Source organism: Ambystoma mexicanum, chromosome 9 (genome assembly GCF_040938575.1).
Source record: "Ambystoma mexicanum isolate Mex_15411 chromosome 9, UKY_AmexF1_1, whole genome shotgun sequence".
Lineage (NCBI taxonomy): Eukaryota > Metazoa > Chordata > Amphibia > Caudata > Ambystomatidae > Ambystoma > Ambystoma mexicanum.
This window is the reverse complement of record NC_090931.1, coordinates 81,403,163-81,423,205: the sequence shown is the minus strand read 5'-3', so window position 1 is coordinate 81,423,205 and position 20,043 is coordinate 81,403,163. Positions and strand designations below refer to the sequence as shown.

Below are 20,043 nucleotides of genomic sequence, written 5' to 3'. Positions count from 1 at the left end.
GAGTGGCCACTGTGTCCTGCAAAGTGTGCAGTCCGTCCTCGTTTGCCCTAATCCTATTTTCTGCCTCAGTGATCCTAGTTTCAGCTTGATCAACCCGTGATTTGAGGGACGCAACGTTGGAGTTGATATCATCCAGCTTCTCATGGAAGGAGGCAAAATTCTTGGCCGTTGACTCCATTGCAGTGAGGTCGGGGGTCAGTACACTACACTAGAGGGAGGCTAGGGTTCCGGCTCCTCCTGGGCGGATGTTGCGGGCCCCGGTTCTATTTGCGGGGCAGCCTTCTCAAATTTGTCCATGGCGCCCACCTTATTGGCCCCTCTGGATCTGTTAGACATTACAGGTGTGGTGGGGGTCGCCTGGGTGCCCTAGCAGACCAGGCCTTGCACAGCGTAAGGAGTAGGGGTGAAGCACCAAGTTATAGTGCCCAGTAGCCGCAGGACTCCATAGTAGGGAGAAAATATGGATAGCCAGTGGCCCAGCGGCTGTATTCAGGGTTCAAGTGATGGTGCTGCTGCAATGTGGACACAATGGGGTTAGCAGATCGTGCAGCCCTCCAGGGTTAAGGATGCCAGGGCCGTGAAGTTATGTTGTCACTCTGGCAGGGGGTGATAGGCGTAGTGACAGGGATGTGGTGCCTTCCAGGACAGCAAGTCTTAAGGAAGTGGTGTTGTTGTGGGCCCCCTAGGTGACAGGCGAAAATGTAGATGGGATCCACAGTCTTGCAAATGCAATCAGGGTTCGGTTGTCATTGGGCTCCAGGGCCAGATACAACAGGGCCGCTGGGAGGGGGAGCGGTGTGGTGCCCTCCAGGCAGATGTGTAGTAGCCAAGCTATGGTGTAGGTTTGGGCAGTCCTGGGGAGGAGTGGATGGACAATGTGGGGCTCGCGGCCTTGCGGACCCAATCAGGCCTCAGACATTGTTAGGGCTCAGCGGTCGGGTGTCCCAGGGCCCGAAAGCCCAATCCAATTGGTGGGGTGGCCGCAGCATTCATGGTGGGAGTAAAGAGACACTTGACACAGAAGGACCAACAGGAGGGTCTCATGCCCGAGTGTACCCTTATGTATTAACACATTAGAAGACTCAGGTTGATCGGTTCTGTAGGGGATATTATGGTCCAATATTTAATTTGTGTTTAGATTCGCCCTCTTGTGAGGTACTTCGGATTGCTTTAAAAACTGCTTCATAGATGAAAAAAAGGGTTTTTTATTAGGTTTCTCTATCCGCAGGGTATAAAAAGAGGATACATGTATATGTATTTCTATTGGATACTTGCGTTCATTCTTCTTTAGGAAATGGTATCCGCGTGTTACAAAATTTCCTAAAGATTCAGGACTCCCATATTATTTCTTCTTCGGTTCTGGTCTTTTTTAAAATTGTTTCGGAGTCCAGTAAGGGATCTTAATGGTTCCCATCTTTTTTAAGGGAGTCAAAAGTAAGGAGATCCGACGAGTTTCAGGAGGAATATCTGCTCGTCTGGATTTTTTCCTGGTAAAGAAGCCACAAAAAGCCTACCGGTTTCAGTGGCACAGGCAAAGTAGTGGCCACATTCATCAGGGCTAGGTGGACACTTAAAGGTTGCTGTGTCAACAATTGGGTAATTGATCGGATAATGCCAGGAGATCCCACCTGTGGATAGATGGGGAAGGGAAGGGACAAGAATACAGAAAGCACCATTATAGTTGTTTATAGATAACACACTGGAATATTGTAAGGGTGCTGTCGTATAGAAAGCCGGGACTAGTTCTTACCTAGTTACAGGGGTCCCCACGAGTATCCGTGTAGTTGGGAAGGTTAAGTAATGTATTTCCCAGAAAGGCATGTGGTACTTGTCATGCTCAGAAATCTGAACAAAGGGCAGAGTTTTAGATTTTTAACAGAGGGGGCAAACAATATAACATGGTTTTATGCCAAAGGTTAAAAAAGAAAGTGCTCGACTCGAGAGGTCAATTCATATGGAAATGACCCCCGGCAAAATTTACTCGAAAGGGCTCCAAAATATGTTAACCGCACATGATCTATTTTAGGCGAATGTTCTAACGGGTATGCTGTGCCCCTAGGTGTCAATACTCCAAAGGATGGGACATTATTCGAAAAGTTGCACAATTAGCCCCAGGGTGGGGGATTTTCTTGATCCTCCTGCAGCCCCCCGGTTCACAAAGTAGCCAGGGACTGCCAGCTGGTTAGTTCGTTCAGACCTGTCAGATCAGTTTTTAAATGGAAAATCCATAATTGTTCTCTTTTGAAGAGTAAGTCATGAATGTTTCCCCCTCGTTTAGGGACATTGATTTTTTCAATAATTGTCCATTTAAAGTCCATCGCTCCATGTTTGTATTCAACAAAGTGAGGGACCATAGGGGCAGTCAGTGTTTTAGTGCGGATGCACGCCCGATGTTCGGCCAGTCTGATTTTAATGGCCCGGGTGGTCATGCCCACATATCGCTTACCACAGAGGCATGTGATCAGATATATAATGTTCTTACTGTTACAATTTGTGACATTTTTCTGAAGCCATGGGTAGTGCCAGCGGATGTTGATGGATGTAGTTCTGGTAGTTCCTGTGCAGGCACTGCAAGTACCACATGGTGCATGTCCCGTGGGTTTAGCCTGGTTCCATAGAGTATTTATAATGGGGTCCTTTGGTTCTTTATAGGTGTGGATGAGGGAATCTCGAAGGTTCTTTCCTCGTTTTATCGCAAATCTTGGTCTCTCTAGGTTTGACTCGCCTACATTAAGGAGCGGCCACAGTTTGATCACTTCTTTCTTGATTTTGTTAGTTAATGGTGAGAAACTGAAGATGGCAGTTATTTTCTCTTCTTGTTCTTTTTCTCTCGTGTGTTGCTCCAATGTGGTGTCTCGAGGGATGTTTTTTGCGCTTTTTCTAGCTCTTCTTATCGTGCGCTTCGGATAGCCGCGATCCTGAAGTTTACAGCAGAGTTGGCCTGATTGTTGTTCATAAGCCTGCAGGGTAGAACAATTCCTGCAATACCTAAGGAATTGTCCAAAAGGTAAATTATTTCTCAGGCTGGATGGGTGGTAACTTGTGTATTTCAAGAGAATTTCTGTCTGTGGTTTTGGTATATACCTTGGTGTTTATTTGGTTGTTTCTTATCTCCAGGTCCGGATCTAGAAAGTGAACAGATGTCCTACTGTGTGTTTCAGAGAAAGTAAGGAAATGATTCTGTTTGTTAAGCCAGGTTATAAAGAGAGAGAGTTCCTGTTCATTGCCTTGGAATATCGTAAGAACGTAAAGGGAGTAAAGAGACACCACCCTCCAATTTCAAACCTGCCGCCAGGATGAGATCTCAATGTTGTACTCGCTAAGCTCATGGGACCCCCTTTCGAGCATGCATAAGTCTAGTCTTAAACACGACTTACAAGACTGCTTTCTTAGTGGCTATTACTTCAATAAGAAGATTTAGTAAAATACAAGCATTGTCAGTGCAGGATCCTTCCTTTATCATGCACAAGAACAAGCTGTTTTTAAGTAATCACCCTAGGTTCTCCCCTAAGTTCATATCTAAGTTTCACGTAAACCAGTCTATTGAGCTACCGGCTTTCTTTCAGAACCCCACCAGCTCAGCTGAGGTTAAACTCCACACACTAGATGTGGGGAGGGTGGTCCTTTACAATGTAAACAAGACCGGACCGCTAAGAAAAACAGACTAACTGTTTGTATCCGTAGCACCAGGCAGAGGAGACCGCATTTCAAAAAATGCCATCTCCAGATGGATAGTCAGATGTATACAATTGTGCTATTCCCTATCAAACAAGACACTGCCTTTTTACGGCAAGAGCTCACTCCACAAGGAGCACAGGAGCCACTCTGGCTTTCATTGGAAATGTCCCTCTAGACAGAATTTGTAAAGCAGCTACATGGAGCTCAGTACACATTTTCACTCAACATTACTACATTGACACTCATTCCAAGACGGATATACAGGTGGGACAAGCGGTCCTAAAACACCTCTTAGCCCATGAACTTTCTCACATCCCACCACCTTCTATGCAGAGCATGTGATCTAAGCAATTGCACATGCCTCAGAAGGGATACATTACTCACTGTAATCGTATTTCCGATGCTTGTATCTGCTTAGATTCACATGCGCCCACCCTTCCTCCCCTCGGAGAGAAGGCACATAAATGCTTATGATCTTGTCTGATAATGTATCTTCTTGAATAAGACTGTACTCATGCTCAACTTTATGCTATCTCATGTCAGAAAAATAACAATCTGAGGGACATTCACACATAAAGGATCATGGGTACAGTGGACGTCGCACTAGGGATAGTTTTGAAAACAACAACTGTGATACTCAGCAGCTTCCACTAGATGTTGGCCTATGCACAGCATGTCAATCTAAGCAGATAAAAGCATCAAAAATACGAATACGGTGAGTAATGTATCCCATACTCACTCTCTACCCAACGCCACCCCATTCTGTTTTTGTATCCATCCCATGTGAATTGGCAAGCTAAGCATCATACATGCTTTCACATGCTCCCACGCTGTCGCTCACATGAATTGCGTTGGGTGTCTACAAGATCCTCATCCAGTATAAACTGGATAATAGTCTCTCAAGAAGGCTTTTTTAGGCACTATAAAGATCTTACTTAGTGTCACAACTCGAGGCCGAATGTAGAGGCCTTTATTATAAAAGGAGATTAAGGGATTAGGGCTTTGCTGCGGTTATAAAATGAGAAATTCAGCACAAAAGAGTAGAGTAATGTTTGACTAGAGCAGTGGGCCTCAATTCTTCCTCATCTCTTAGGTGCCACCTGCATTGCTGGAAAACAGTCACTCAGTGTCTCTCGGTTTTATTAAGTGTTGTGTGCTTTTTCTGGCAGCAGCTGTACATGTGTTGGCTTCTGCAGACATTAGGATGTCACGCATCGCCTCTAGAGTACACAGACAGCACCAGCCTGATCCCTGGGTTATCTCAATGGAGCCATCTGTGAGATTCTTCGAGGATAGTCAAGGGCCCTGTGGTTATCGAGCTAAATCCCTGACCGACTGCTAGTGAAATCCTGGGATGTGACTGTCTAACCACGTCAGAAGTCTGACAGTTGGTCTGGCCTCAGAACAGCCCTCATTTGTCTTGGCTGTCTCACTGGTCACTTTGCTTCTGTGACTTTAACTTTGTTCTCCTTGTTGACTTTACCCCTCACCAGTCTTTCTCTATTCCCTCGATTCCTCCTTGAAATTCTCCAACGTTTTGTTCTTCTCCTTCCCTCTTTATACACACTCTCTGATCCTTTCCTTTCTGCTAAATTCCTCCTCTCTGATGCTCTTTATTTCCCCTCCTCCTTCTGCCTCTTCTGTTGGGCTGCCACTCCTGCTTTATCACTTTGTCTCTTTCCTTCTCTTTTGATGATTTCCTGCTCTGCTCTAACCTGCACTACTTCTCCAAGATCACCTCCTCTTCTTTCCTGCCACTTTCCTCATCTCTGCTCTGCCATAGCTGCTCAACTGCTCTTGCTCCAACTCATGACCCCCACACTCCTATGTTCTCTGCATCCCCTTTAGATACTTGCTTTGAATTAGAAATGTGTGGCTATTAATTACCAACCACTGACTGGGGCCTGCGAGTGAGCATTGTGACTGGTGCTGGGTTTGCTGAGCTAAAATGTCCCGTCCTCTGTTTATGGGGCCCTTCCAGAGTTCATTCCTGTCCCAGGTGCCTTCTTGAATCCAAACGGCCGATGTTTGGCATGGAGAAAAATGGTGTCTGCTTCTAGGCTGGTAAGCAACACTTGTGTACGAGCACGATAGAAATAAAATATCGACATCAATATCAAAAGCAAGGGTTGTCGAGACGACTTGCAAGTGGGTGAACAAGTGCAGCTTATTTATGCTTTGTGAACTGCTTCTCTAACTTTGTGAACTTGTTATTGTGCACTGCGGATGAACAGTGCAGGTCTTCAGCTCAGTACAGTTGCCACATCCTCTCAGTGTTGGCGATCAATCGTGCTGCGTTTGTCACATTCATTGGCTGTAAAATCAGTAAGATGTCTTTGCCTTGCATTCTGTGACGATTCATCAGGTCTTGTCACTTCTCCCCAGAGGGGAGCCCTTTCCCATGAGTCTAGGGAGGTGTGACCGTTACCCAATGGTCCACTTAGGGGTGGTAATATGCAGGAGGACCTCATAGGGAGGGACAAGGACCACTCTCTGGGAATCAGCCTCCCTAAACCCTGGTCACATACACCCATACTTTCCTTCCCCACCTTTTCCCCCTTCCACCACTAATAGAACTATGTGCATTGTAACATCACTACGAAAATACTGAGACGAAGAGCATAAGAAACCCATAGGGAAAAAATGGACAAGGCTTTACAAGTACTGACACGAGATGGCCCACCACACCAGAGGCAAGAAGAGCACCTCAGAGACTGTACACTATGAGGTTGACGTTATGTGAGGGTGGAGCTATAGACTTCAAATGAACAGGAAGAATGCACTAGTTGATTGGTTTCGCTTGCTGGCGAGACGCACAAGGAAAGTTGGAGAGTCAGCTATTAAGTCTGGTCGGCCCGGGAATTTCGAACTGGGAACCCAGACACAGAGAGAAGGCGAACCAGCAGTACCTGGAATGCTGAGTGCACTGGCTTAGCAGAGGAAGTACTGAACAGAAGCTGGAACCAGGAACACAGTGGTAGGACCTTGCAGAGGTTTAGGTTGACAACACCTCAGAAACTGTAGCCTCCGGCAGACTACGTGGCACCCACGAGAGAACCACAACAGAAGAGCGAGGATGCCGATGCTGTGAAACCCAGACCTAGGAAGAACCAGTGAAGTGCTGTTGCATGCAAGAAGGTAACGGGAGGCACGCAAAGTCCAATAGGGGTACATGAGTCAAAGAGAAGTGAACCAGGAGTAATTACCCTCTTCCTAATACTCACCAGAAAGCTAAAGATAAAGGCATTGAGAGTAATATCCCTCGTATCAGTACTCAAAGTAAGCAGCATACCATTGAGAAGTGCAGCCGGGAGTAATCTCCCTCATCCTAGTACTTATGAAAAGGAAAAAGGAGAACAGCACGGAGAAGTGCATTTGGAAGAGACCTCTTCAACAGAGCGAAGATGAGGGGAGAGGCAACAAAATAAAGCAAGAAGCTATCAGACAAGACCTCATTTGTCTTGGGGATAATCTAAGAATATGTATAAACTACAAGATGAGGCTAGCTAAAGAATCAGGGGGCTTAGGGATACCAGGCCCTCATCAGGAGAGCAACCCACTTTTCTATACTGCCTGGAAGGAGTTAGACATTGGACGTTTCTACAGAAATGTTGGAAATACAATGAAGTACAAAGGACCAGGAGTACAGTCATTCCCCTGGTCCCCTCTTTGCTGTCAAACATTTACCAAATAATTTCTATTGGAAGACTTGAGAAGGTAAACTTGTAGAAGGGAGTCATTCTCCTGGTTGAAGAACTCACAAGCTTTATTTTCATTATTAGACTGAGTTTTAGTAGTATGGTTAGTTAAGTCCGTTACTGGCAGAGGACAATGAGAACGTTTCTACTTTTGTGGCCATCGTTTTCCTATGTTGAGGTAGGTCAATCCTGTCCTAGAAATGTGGACGGTTAGGTTTTTGGGTATTAATACAAGTCTTTAGCCGAAATCATAAACCCTCTTTGTCGTGCTCCTTCTGCTACATCCTCACAATTCCCTACGATCTTTGAAAATCTTGGACGCTCCACGAATCAATTCAGGGTCCGCAGAAAGGATCTCTTTGACCTCCAAAGTGAGGTCATACATATGGACTCTGTTCTCTTCTGAACAAAAGCCAACTGCTCCACTTATGCCCAGGTGGTATCATAACATGAACTATCGGTATCCAGTAATAAAGTCGCAGAGATTATCCTGCGGTAAAAGATTAACTAAATGCACCTATTTAACATATATATGTGGGGGTGGGTAAAGGTAAGTATTTGTTATGGGGATTATAGGGCACAGGGATCTCCGCCCGCATATATATGTGAAAAAAGTAAACAATGAAATGTAATTCAGCATTTTTTTCCGCTGAATTTCTTCTTGCGGGTTGATGGCACCTGTTCCCTTTTGTCACCACAGCACCATCATGTAGGGCATTGTTCCATCCGCCTAACAACTAGGGCAATGTCACAGTAAGGATAGCTGCCATTTTGGCCATTCCTCGTGTTCCAAGCCAACAAAACAAAATGGCAGGGTGTAGAACTTTTCAAATGCATTGGATGTTATGTTTCCAATATACTGGGTCAATTGGCTATAAACAGGGTAAAAATAGCTAGAGCATGGTGTATCTAAAAGTTAATCCAGCGGTTACCAACCTACCCTCGCAAAACAAGAGGTGATGGCTGGAAGGTTTAGAATGAATCTTAACCTCTGGCATTGCTCTGGGCAACCCTCCAGACCATCGTTATTTGCCTACCAAGCCATTACATAAGGGGAAAGACAATATGCAAATCAGGCTTGATCCCGCCCCCAAAGGGGTAGTCCAGCCTGAACTGATAGGTCATATCCCTTCTGCACGAGACCACAAGCATCCCCAGACATGTTTCAGCCTAGTTGAGCGTCATCAGTGAGGAGTAGCTTGGGTCTCTAGGCCCAGCAGGCAACCTACCCTCAACATGCGTACTGGGTGAGAAAAGGTACTGCTCTGGGAGCCGTGGTTTCCATCTGAGCTACTCGGGGCAGTACACTAAAAGAGTTGTTAGCAGAGGGACTTCAGTGGAAGCAAACAATCATGATGAAACCTGCAGAGTAGACTGCTCAAAAATGGAGGGACAGCCAAGACAGCCTGTTGAGACCAAGCCAGGGATCCTGAGCCGAAAACTCCAAAGGCACACATTGATCAGTTTTGGAAAAATGACACTGGCACAAGAGACCTTGCATTGCATCATGAAGGTGCGAGGATGGCCGAAGGGTAGTGTGCTGCATGGAATAATAGAAGCCTAAACTTCATACTCATTTTATGGATTAATGCAAATAGAGCCAAGAGTCAGTTTCAGATGTGCCTAATGCATCGCTGCAAGTCTCTAGCCAATTAATATGGGTTCCAAAGAGGCTGGACAAGCATCAGATACAGAGAATACAAGAAATGTTCACTAATAAGTTAAAGTGAATAGATTCGAGGAGTGGATGTGTCCATGATTCGCTTTGCCTTGGATCCTGCATATCAAAACTAGGTCCCTTGCAGGAGTTACCAAGTGCAAATCAAGAAAAAGAAACCTTTGAAGTTAAAAGGTGAGATGACAAAGTTAAGTTTATGTTCAGTAATTAATTGCTGCATATAATATAGTACTAGCATTCAAGTTTATTACAACTTGAGCTGTGCTTTTCTGTAAATTTTTTTTACCTCACACACCACAAAAATATGAAACTTTTGTATATGTTAGAAGTGTTTGCGATGTGATTCTACTTGTATGTAAACAAGTCAAATGTATGCTCGCAAGGTTGAAGTATGTTAAGGTATTGGCTGATCTGATGCTGCATCTAAGAATCGTGTTCATTCACACAGTAAGTGTGGATAGTCTGCAGTTTGTATCACCGGGCAATTACTGGGCAGGACTGATTGGGGAGGCTGTAGAGATTGATGATAACCACTGGATGATTGATGCTACATGAATCAGGGCTACATTTCCTACTGCCTCTCTGAAATGATGTGGTTGGGCAGTGTCATTGTCTTCCTAAAATGGAGCCTCTGCTTGGCTGCAGCAGATTTTCTCACAGCACACCAAAGTGTGTGATCTGGGAGTCATCTTAAGGACGTTTATTCATTAGGATTGAGGGTGTCTGAGGTGAGCAAAGGTCATGATTTAGAAGACAAGTGGAGGTGTGGCTGTGTCGGTGATCAGAAGGGCATTTGGAGTTAAAAATGGCCGTGCACATTACCCGATCCCTCAGAAGGTTTGGGAGGAACACATTATCATCACAAGGTGCCCTTTCAGTGCAAAATCAAATTGGTTCCTTCCGGGGTGCTATCGCGTGCAGATAGTATTGAGAACGCCCTTTAAGGCTGTTCGATCTACAACACAGCAGTTCCACATGAGCAAATGACAAAGAAATCGGAGGATGCATGAACAATGAATGGTGACCTCTATATGCACTGTATCAGTGGAGAACTCTAGACAATGCAGTACTTCAAAACTATTTGGAAACCAAGGGCGTTGTTCTTTGAAGATGCTGGCTTATCTACAGGATGACAAGGAATCAAAACCCTACTTTGAGTGCCACGCCATTGTTTTGGGCTCCACTTGAAATCAACCAATTTCACTACTCATGTTTTTTTTATTTTTGTTTTTAACTCCTAGCAGAGAAATACGTAGTTGATTAATGTAAACCTGCTAAATAGAGACACATTGAAGGAAAGTAATCGGTAATCATGTTTTAATGTATAATGTGTAGAAAATTGTAAAAAGACAGTTTACATAACTCTGATCTTTAGTGTTTCTCTGACAGTGATTCCTCGAGACGGACCGATTAAAAATGGCCCGAGTTCATCACACTCTCAGAGCACAGGTATGTGTTTCCTTACGTTATATTATATATTTTTATGCGCTGTGCATGTGTATAGCACTAAAACCACACCTAGTCTGTGCTTTGTGATGTAGGGTTTGCAGACTATTCTGATTTGGGGATTTTATATATTGCTTTGGTGTTTTTCAATCTGCACCTCTTCATTGAGTGGTTGGGTGTGGGCCAAGCATTTAGCCTTTGCTCTCCATGCAATGCCTTCACTTTGTGCTTACTAGAGGCAAGGTTCCATCGCTAGGACAACCTCTTCAAGCGTCTTCCTCTGGTGTCCATCAGGAATATCTTTGGAGTGCGGCAATGCTTTTCTATAAAACCCACCCCTGGGGACTTGTTTCCACTTCATTGCAGTCTCGGGAGGATAGCTCGGGGGCAACGTGCTCGCCTTGGAAGCAAGGCGGCACGGAGCATCACAGGTTTGATCCCCGGTCCACGCTTAGAAACCTCTGGGTATTTAGTGCATTATAAATATAATATATCATTGGCATGACGATGGTACCCAGCGGTTCTTTCAGTCAGACTCCATTATTATCAGACCTCAGAGGGTCCCTGTACACAGGGATAATGGCAACATTGCTGCTGTGGGTTTTGTCAGGCCTTGTGCTGTGGGTCTTACAGTGTTTCCCTCTCTGCGTTAAGACCTTCCACATAGGAACTAAAACCAGGATTCTTGGATCTGAGGGCATTCAACCTCTTCTTCACCTTCCTAGGATCTCCTCATTAAGCTCCTTGAAGTTTTATTCCAACGGAAACCATGCAAACGATGGGCGACGGAGATGAATCACATGGAGCTGCTTCAGGTGCCATTCTGTCTGGCCCAGTTCATCCCTCTGAGGTGTTGCAGGGCCCAAAGTCTGGTTCCTTATTTAACCATACGAAAGGAATCCGGCAGTCTGTAGCAGTTGCTTCACAACCTTGCAAATAAAATATAAGAAATGGGTATCCCAAGCTACAGGCATATTGAGCCAGATTCCATTCCTGCCAGGTCAGACTGGTTGCCCCTTGCTACTACGATGAGACAGGGCAATCCTTCAATCTACTACTTCTCTCTGAAACCTTGGCTGCCCTTTAGTCACATCATGCTCCTCATAGGATCATGTCCAAGTTACTCCTGCCACAAAAGGTTACTTGCTTGGCCTCATCAAGAAGGGGCAGCCAGAAGCATCAACTCCTTCTGAGGATAATCTCACACCTTCTACTGTTCAACAGGCTCTACTTCAAACAGTTGAAGGTCCCCCTTCTCAGGGCACAGGTCCCAGGTCAGGTTGCCCGTTCGTTCTCTGGTCAGCAAAGGTGGGTCCTTACACAGACTTTGTATAATGAAATCTGCTTTGTTTAGGTGCATGAATAGTTTGGTCAAGAGGTTCATGGAATGCCTGACCTTGGATAACATGCTGTCTTTGGTCCTTGCAGTACCCTGGCCTGACATTGATCTCCAAAATGATGTTCCCACAGAGGCAGACCAGATTTGGAATAAGCCCCATTGGGTCTAACCTGTCAAAAGAAAATGGAGATCTGTTGCAGGCCTCTAGTGTCCTAGAAAATATGACTTGCATCTCAACGTCGGCCTTATTCCTCCATGGTAGTGGCTGCTATGTTATGGACTGAGCCTTCATCTTTCTCATCTGCAATTAATCCTCTAAGCAGGGAGGAGAAACAGTTAGATTTGATTGGCCAGAGAATGTACCAGAATTCTATGTCATTTTATGCAGAATCACATGCTTTGGGTGGGGATTGGGGGTCTGATAGTCTGAAGCAATTGGCATAGTTGGAAAATGATTTGTGAGGAGATGGGCCCTCAATTAAGTTTGTCGAGTCAGTGTAAGCAGGTCATCCAGCACAAAATTGTGAACTTGCTCTTTGATACACTATACCTCTTCCATCCAACTAGGTGTACCAACCCCTCTCTCTGCCTAAGTGGGATATTTGAGAGTTTAACATTTAGTCTGCTTACATCAGGGCCCTGTTCCAGAAATTGGGGTTAGCAAAACCAATGGAACTTAATGGCAGCCAGCGAGCCACAGAGTTCCTGTTGCAGATCCTGGCATAGTGCTATTTCCTCAGCAGTAGCTTGTCAGAAAAGTTTAACGTTTGGAGAGTAGCCTGGCGTGTCCAGAAGGAAGGGTGGAGTGGTCATCCATGCCTGATGAGTGTCATTGTTTAGGAAAAGAGATATGGGAAAAGGAATCGAAGCCCAGAGGGTGAAGGAGCTTTCTTGTGCTTCTTCCTGCGTTTCCCTCAGCTGATTCTTGTGCCAGGTAAGATAAGGGCCAAATGCTAAAGACGTGAATAGTCCCTCCTTGTTGTGAAGGGCCCACCCCCTTCTTAGCGAGGCAGGGAGACGGTGCCCACTGCATGCTACCAATAAATGTTAACATGGGCTTGACGATCCCTGAAGAGAGGGAGAACAAAATAAATGGACTGATGACTAAGTGCTAATTTGAAGATATGCCCACTTCCCTCCACCATTTTTGCCTTAAGCCAGCCATGGTAGCTCTCTCCAGAGACCTGAATGTGGCTTGGCCCAACGTTCTTTTTTATTGATCAATAAATGTTATTGCATTTATTTTCTTTGCATACAGTATAGTAAAAATCATACCTCAGAAACATTAAACTTAGCTCTATCGTAGTGTACACAAACAGTAATTAGAACAGCTAACCATTGAACCATTAACCATCAGTCACCAGTACCCTGGTCGTCCCTCTTTGTCCAGCCAGAAATACATATGCAATTGAATTAAGTCAACTTTCCCAAAGACATCTTTATCGGTCAAGATTCATCCCTGGTCTTACCTTTGTCCACAGATCTTGCCAATTTGCTGGGGACACCCCTAGGTATGTACACTCTTTGATTCAGACATATGCATTTATCAAGCTCTTCTGTGCAGGCAGATTATTTAGGGAACTCTTATCTCTTACCCGTTACCCTCCCCACCCCCCCTCCATTTGGAAGCAATATCCCTTTTGGACCAGTACTGTGGAAACCAAAAACCTTTAGTGCCTGCAAAGGCCCAACACCCTCCAGATTCCAAACAAAACTAACTTGTCCTCTTTCTCCAACAGTCCAAGTAACTTTCTAGTGACCACTGCATGAATCGTCTCCCAATAATTCTGTTTCCTTGGGCAATCCAAAGGGAGGTGGAAGAAGGGCTTGTCAAACGTGGACCGCATGGGTTGGGAGCACTGCCAATTGTTGTTCAGGGATTCTCTGAATGACGCGCCCTAAGTAGGATGTTGAACTGTTTCAATCTGAACTTGCTGGTGAACAGAGTATCCCAGGTCCCGTTATTGATGCCCTCCAATGAGTGAACCCAAGTCAACCTCTCATTTGGCCTGAACTTTACACGGACTGTGACACTCACTATTACCTCGTAGGGAGTCATAATTGCTTTCTACAAAATGACTTCCTCTACATATTGAGCTCCAGCAGAGATTTCTCTAGATATCTATAAAATTCATGATTATGAAGTAACTGGTTTGCAACTCATGAAATGAACGCAAGGTCCCATGACACCCCAGGTCCTTCATGATTGATATGCTCAGATTATCTCACTGTAAAGTCCTCCCCATTTTCCAAACTTCGGGCATGCCCACTTTGCCCCACATTGGAGCCAGGATTTTGAGATTTTGTGCATCCACCCATAGTGATTTGATTATTATAATTTGTTTTAACCTATACCTCACAACATGTCTAGAGACGGAGGGAAGTCCATGCAACAAGGTTCCCTCTACAAAACCTATTATGGGCGGAATGAGACCATTAAGCCTATCTCAAGCCAAACATGACATGCAGTTTGGTAACTAGTACAAGCTGTTTCCGCAGTAGTATTTTTTAACATCTGGTAAACATAAGACGACCTCCCACACCGATCTTTGCAGGGTACTATGTGCACCTCTCGGTGCCTTATACTGCCAAATTACTTTCTTCCAAGCCATCCTTATTTTATCAAATTCACATCTGGGAATCTAGAATGGTGGATTTTGTAGTTCATAAAAATATATCCTGGTTAGCACTTTGGGTAAGGCCGCCCTTCTCAGCATGGACAGTGTCACTGACTGTCCTGAGTCCTTCTGTAATCGGTCTTTAACCTGATCTAAGTTGCGTCATAAACATTATTTTTGATCTATTCCTATCTGCATTCATAGATATTTTAAGGAGGTTTTCTTAATCGAGAGTGGACATTGTCTTGGGATCGTTTTATTTTCTAGCCCCCTTGCTCCCTATTGTACCAGAAAAGGGATTTGTTTTTAACAATCCTAAAATCGCCAAATTTCAGTCTCCCTAGGGCCCAGCCATCTCAGATCATCTAGAAAAATTAAGAGAGTCTACTTTTTGAGACATTATCTTCCCCGCATGTGGTCCTTCTGAAGATCTTCAATACTGGGTGCGTCTTTCTGACGGACTCCATTGCTAGAACAAATAAGAGGGGAGACAGGCAGCCCAATTTGTGTCCCTTTACGACAGGAATAATCTAGATATCTGTCCAGTAACCCTCACTGATGGTGTCCGTTCTGTATATAACAATCTTACCCAAATCATAAAATCCTTCTCAGTCTGCTTTCTCCATAGCTGCCCACTTCTCTGCCATGGGGCAAATGTTGTCTAAGCGCAGCTTAGTCTAATTAGCCCAGCCCTGGAAAAAATCTCACTGATCTGTATGTATCATTACCAATACCACATTTAAAAGCCATTCTGCTAATACTTTAGCTAATTTCATGGTTGATCAGAGGGATGGAGACATCTGGAGAAAAGGCGGGTATATCTCAGGAGGTCTACCTTTTTTCAGGACCTCTGTATCACCGTATTTGAACTAGGTGGTCAACTTGTTTTCATTGATAGCATTAAACATATTTTGGATGTGCTTGGTGATCCTCCCTGCCACAGACGTCACTTATCCATAGTTCCATAGGTAGGACCATTGAGACCATGAGTCATATCAGATTGTCACTTCGAAACACTCTACTTCCGTCTCATTAATCTAAACCTCTTGGTCTTGTTTCTGGAATTCAAATAATCTGGTAACCAGAACCTTCCAAATAAAATCCCAAAAAACCCTAGTTGAGACCTCCCATTGTCCCTTGTATAAGCCCCGGTGGTAGACAGCAAATGCCCCCAGCAATATCTGTCACTTGGGAAATGATCCACTGCTGGTGTCCTATTTTCCTTAACCTTTTGGGATTTTTCATCCCTTTTTTCCAGCTATTTCCCTGCCTCATAGACTACCTCGAAAGTCCCAGTGCACCTTTTTTGTGTTGTCTAAAACCTAATTATGATACCCTTCCCCCAGTTCTGCAGAATGTCCTATGCTTTCTAGGATCAACGTGCAAGAAAGTCTTCCTCCAATAATTGGGGTGTTCTCCAGATTGTCCAAATAAAATAAGGTGGTCTGTGCTTGGTAAGATTTAGTCCTGTCGCCAGATTCCTCCCCGTTGCTTAGGGAGGTAGAAAATACTAATATAATGTTGACTGGTTAATTATTGCCAGTCTGCTGGAAGGACTTGTGTGGGAATCCCACTAAATTTCTTTTTAAAGAGTATTAATGTTCTCCAGATTGTCCATCTTCCCCACAATCCTTCCATATTGCCATGTCTTGTGTCACAGAGCCCACATTAAGTTAAAAATATTCATCACTTTCCACCACTAGGACTTACATCACTTCCGGGGCACCAGATGATATGTGAGTCGCCAGGCTGCCTGCGCCCTACTTCCCGTCCCATGGTTCTTGAACACCAGAAAGAACGTTCTAATGTTCCGTTGGGAACTAGCCTAACACCTCAAATTCTACTATGTCCCGAATGGGTACGTGTACAGAATTGTAACCTAGAAGGTTATAGTGAACTCCAGAATAGGAGCAGCCATCCCCACCAGGTTGGGTTATACCCGCTCTGTCTCAAAAACATTGTATACATCCATATTTCACAAGGTTACACCCATGGTGTTTGGACAGCCTGGTGAACGGTGACAAGTAACTCAAACTCCTTCTATCACTGCACACTTCCTAAAGCATGTATTGCTCTAAACTCATTTGAATAAAACAAAGTAGGGGCCCAAACGAGCCACTGCTCCTAGAAGCATCCACACTCATGAAAGTGGTAAGTGCATCTTACAAGTGACAAATGACCTACTTGTGAACATAACACACTATTTCAGGTCTTTATTGCATCAGTCTGGTCCCTGTGCTCTTCCTCTCCGGTAGCTTGGTGTTCACTGGTCCTTTCAGGCTGATGTCTTGGTCCCCGTTCACTGCACACAGTATGTTTGAGTATGTTTGTCCTCTTGGACCATTGCAAGTTGCAGCTCCAACCGGTCCCAAGCTTTCCGTGGGTCTGAGAAAACCCAAGGCTCACCATCTGTCATCATCACCTTAAGACATACAGGGAACATAAGCATGTAGTCCAAAATCACGGTGCAGAACACCTCTTTATTGTTTTGAAAGATGGCCAGGCCTTCTGGACCCGTCTTGTAAAGTGCCCAACTAAACATTCCCTTGTCTCCTGCAGGATCGTGTCTCTGTCCCTGTAATCCAGCAACTTCCCAACAGTGGCTCTTGGTGGTGTGCCAAGTAGATGTGGCCTGACTGCGGCACAATCCACGCACTCATTGAAAAGAACTGAGGCAAACCCTTGTAGCACACTTTTTTTTTCTTAAACTATTCTTCAAAGTAAAGCTCAACTGACTGGCCTTTCATGCATTTCAGGAGGCCCACCACCACGACTTTGGATATCCTTCCCTCTGCCTTGTTCAGACGTGTCGGTTTCTTCTACAGTTCGTCACTTCGAAGAATGATGTTCACCAAAATTACATCCATTTTCTGTTCCATTGATTCCCTCAATTCTTTGGCTTTTGATAAGTCGGGATTGTTTCTGAACGAGATCTGGTAAGGGCAGGCCGAGCAACTCTTCCTGCTGCTCACCTGCATTCACCCACTGCCTCCGCCAAAGGTCAAGTGTTGCCACAGTGTAACTGCCCAACTTGCTTTTCTGCCCCTGCTTTCTTTTATTATGCCTGCCAATAGGGTATGTTACTGGCATCCAAAATTAAGTGGCATGGACAAGCTCCCAGAAGCAAAGTAGTGTTCAGAACACAAACTAGGTTTTCACAAAACTTTATTTCAAAATGTCATGTCAGCCAGACTATTGAACTTCCTACTTTCTTTCAAATGCTCCAATCTAGAGATGAACAGTAATTACACTCCCTAGGGGTGAGAAGAATTGTAATGTTCTACATGGACCACAACATAGCAAAGTTGAAAGACTTCCATTTTTTTTGTTTTTCTGGCAATAGGCCAAAAAGCAATACTGTAAACAATTCCAGCATTCCAAGATGGACTGCAAGATGCATTCAAGAATGCTACATATTACCTCGCAGTACATGACTGTATTTGCAAGGTGGTAACATGGCACTCAATGCATTCTTTTACTAAAAACGACTGCCTAGGCACATTAACTAGGGGGAATTCACTGGTGGAAGGAGCAAGCATTTCCCAAAATGATTTCCGTTATGTCTTCATCTAACCCACCTCCATACCCAAACTGCTATTTCGTCTATGCAAATCATGTGAATCTAAACCTATTCACAATCCCCAGAAGATACATGTTACATGCCCAGTACTCTTTCTGGTGCGCCCATGTCCTCACCCAACCTCCCCAGGCAAACCCAGCACAAACGCAGTGAAGGGCATTGTGGGAGCCTTTACACGTAAGAGGCGGATTAGTGCGACAGGAAAGCCCTCGTCGGAGCCTGCTTTGACGTTCAAAGAAAACCGGTAGTACTCCAGTCTACATGTCAGAATATGCAAAACATGTAACTCTAAAAGGATACAAGCACCATCCAGGAAATCCATTACCATTTAAGTCTAGTTTGTAATATTTACACTCACTTTCGGACTTCATCTGAAACCTTGGTTTTTATACTTTGCACAAGAGTGAAGCAGTGTCTTGAAAAGGAGGTTCGTCAAATGAAGATGGAATATCCATCTTCCAAAAATTTTAGCTGCCAGCACAAACGGTAAAAAACAACATTTTTTTATTGAATAAGTTGTCTTAGAAATTGGAGCATACATTGTTCAGTTTGACATTATCACATTAACAGGTTGAGAAGTGTGGTTTCCTTCTTGCCCATTCATTGGAGCAACTGGAAAGAGATGGATCACTTGATGCTATCCAAACCACATCCACCATATTAGCTTTCATTCAGGAAAGCTACCCACAAGTGACTTTGGGGACTATGAAAGACTAGACTATTTGGAGTATGTTTTTTTATTAACCTTCATTTATTAACACTTGATGATAATACATCATTGCAAACAAGTAATTGACAGTGGAACAGAATCATTTCAGGCTCAGAACAACCGCTCAAGGCAATACATGTGTTGAAAGGCAACACAGATTCCAACAAATAGCAATCATGTATGGGCGCTCTCTCTGGCTAGGTATGACCTGGAATCTCCCCAAATGTCCCTGGGGCGACCGGCACCAGTTACATGCAATTCCTCATATCATTGGCCCAAATTGGATCCTTTAACCACATTCCAAATGTAGGGAGTAGTTTGAGTCCATCTCATCAGGATAGTTATTTTGGCAAGTAGCAATTCCAAATTTAAAAACCTGCACTTTACCACGTCCATTTTCCCTGGAAAGCCCAGCACATGTTCACAAGCTGTCAGTGACAACCGCACATCCAGTTTGTTGAAGAGTTCTGCGTCAACAGCCTGCCAGAAGGCTTGCAGAGCAAGGCAGGACCACAACATATGTACCAAATTGCGCCCTTAATCTGGGACATGTGTGTTCATCAGTCTGAAATACAGGCAACCTTGACGGGGAATAATAGTCCATTCAGAATTGTGAAATGTAGGTGTCTGTACTTCGAGTTTAAAGAAACCCCTTTTGACAGAGCGCAAATGGTTGTAGGTCAACTGGTTGAATCTAAATGGTCGACACCAAAAGGTCAAATTTTTTTTTGGGGGGGGGGGTGCCCTCCCAGCCCCCTTTTTTTTTTTTTTTGTTGCTAAACCCCCTTTTTTCCATAAACGAAAACCTAAAAAAAAATTGGATCATTTGTCCTGTCGACCATTTGACTAGACACCCCCGCAAATAGCTCTTCATTGCTCATCTGCAAACTCAGTTTGAAGATCGTCGCACCACCTAGAGTGGATGGGGCGACCATGTTGCATGTCCATGGATTGTATTAATTTATACAGCACAGAGAAGCTCTTCGTTTGCCCCAGGGCGATTGTAGTATATAAGAGCATGCATGCAACAGGGTTTCTTTTGGGAACATTGGCCAGTGAGCCGTCACAGCTGCTCGAGTATGCATGTATTGTAAAGCCTGGATCGTGCCGTCACACACAGCCAGACTCGCGTCCTCCCAGTGCGCAAAACAGCCCTCCTCATACAGATAACCAACATTAAGGATACCTGCGCCAGCCCTTTTAACTATTCTTATGTAGGGTAGTATAGGTAATCCCCATAGGGCAAGGCACTTGTCATAAACTGTCAGATGTAACCTTGCATGGAGTCATTTCCACA

General features: G+C 44.5%; 1 protein-coding gene across 3 annotated transcripts in view; it reads left to right on the top strand.

The window, feature by feature from the left end:
- Positions 1 to 20,043, top strand: part of FAM118B (family with sequence similarity 118 member B) — a 499,459-nt gene that overhangs the window by 450,928 nt on the left and 28,488 nt on the right. For 2 of the 3 annotated variants that reach the window (XM_069614207.1, XM_069614206.1), the window contains one exon: positions 10,444 to 10,503. In XM_069614207.1, the coding sequence (XP_069470308.1) occupies positions 10,444 to 10,503 (60 nt within the window). Of the gene's footprint in view, positions 1 to 10,429; positions 10,504 to 20,043 lie in introns of all 3 variants that reach the window. The other variant, XR_011274526.1, reaches the window with a different exon arrangement.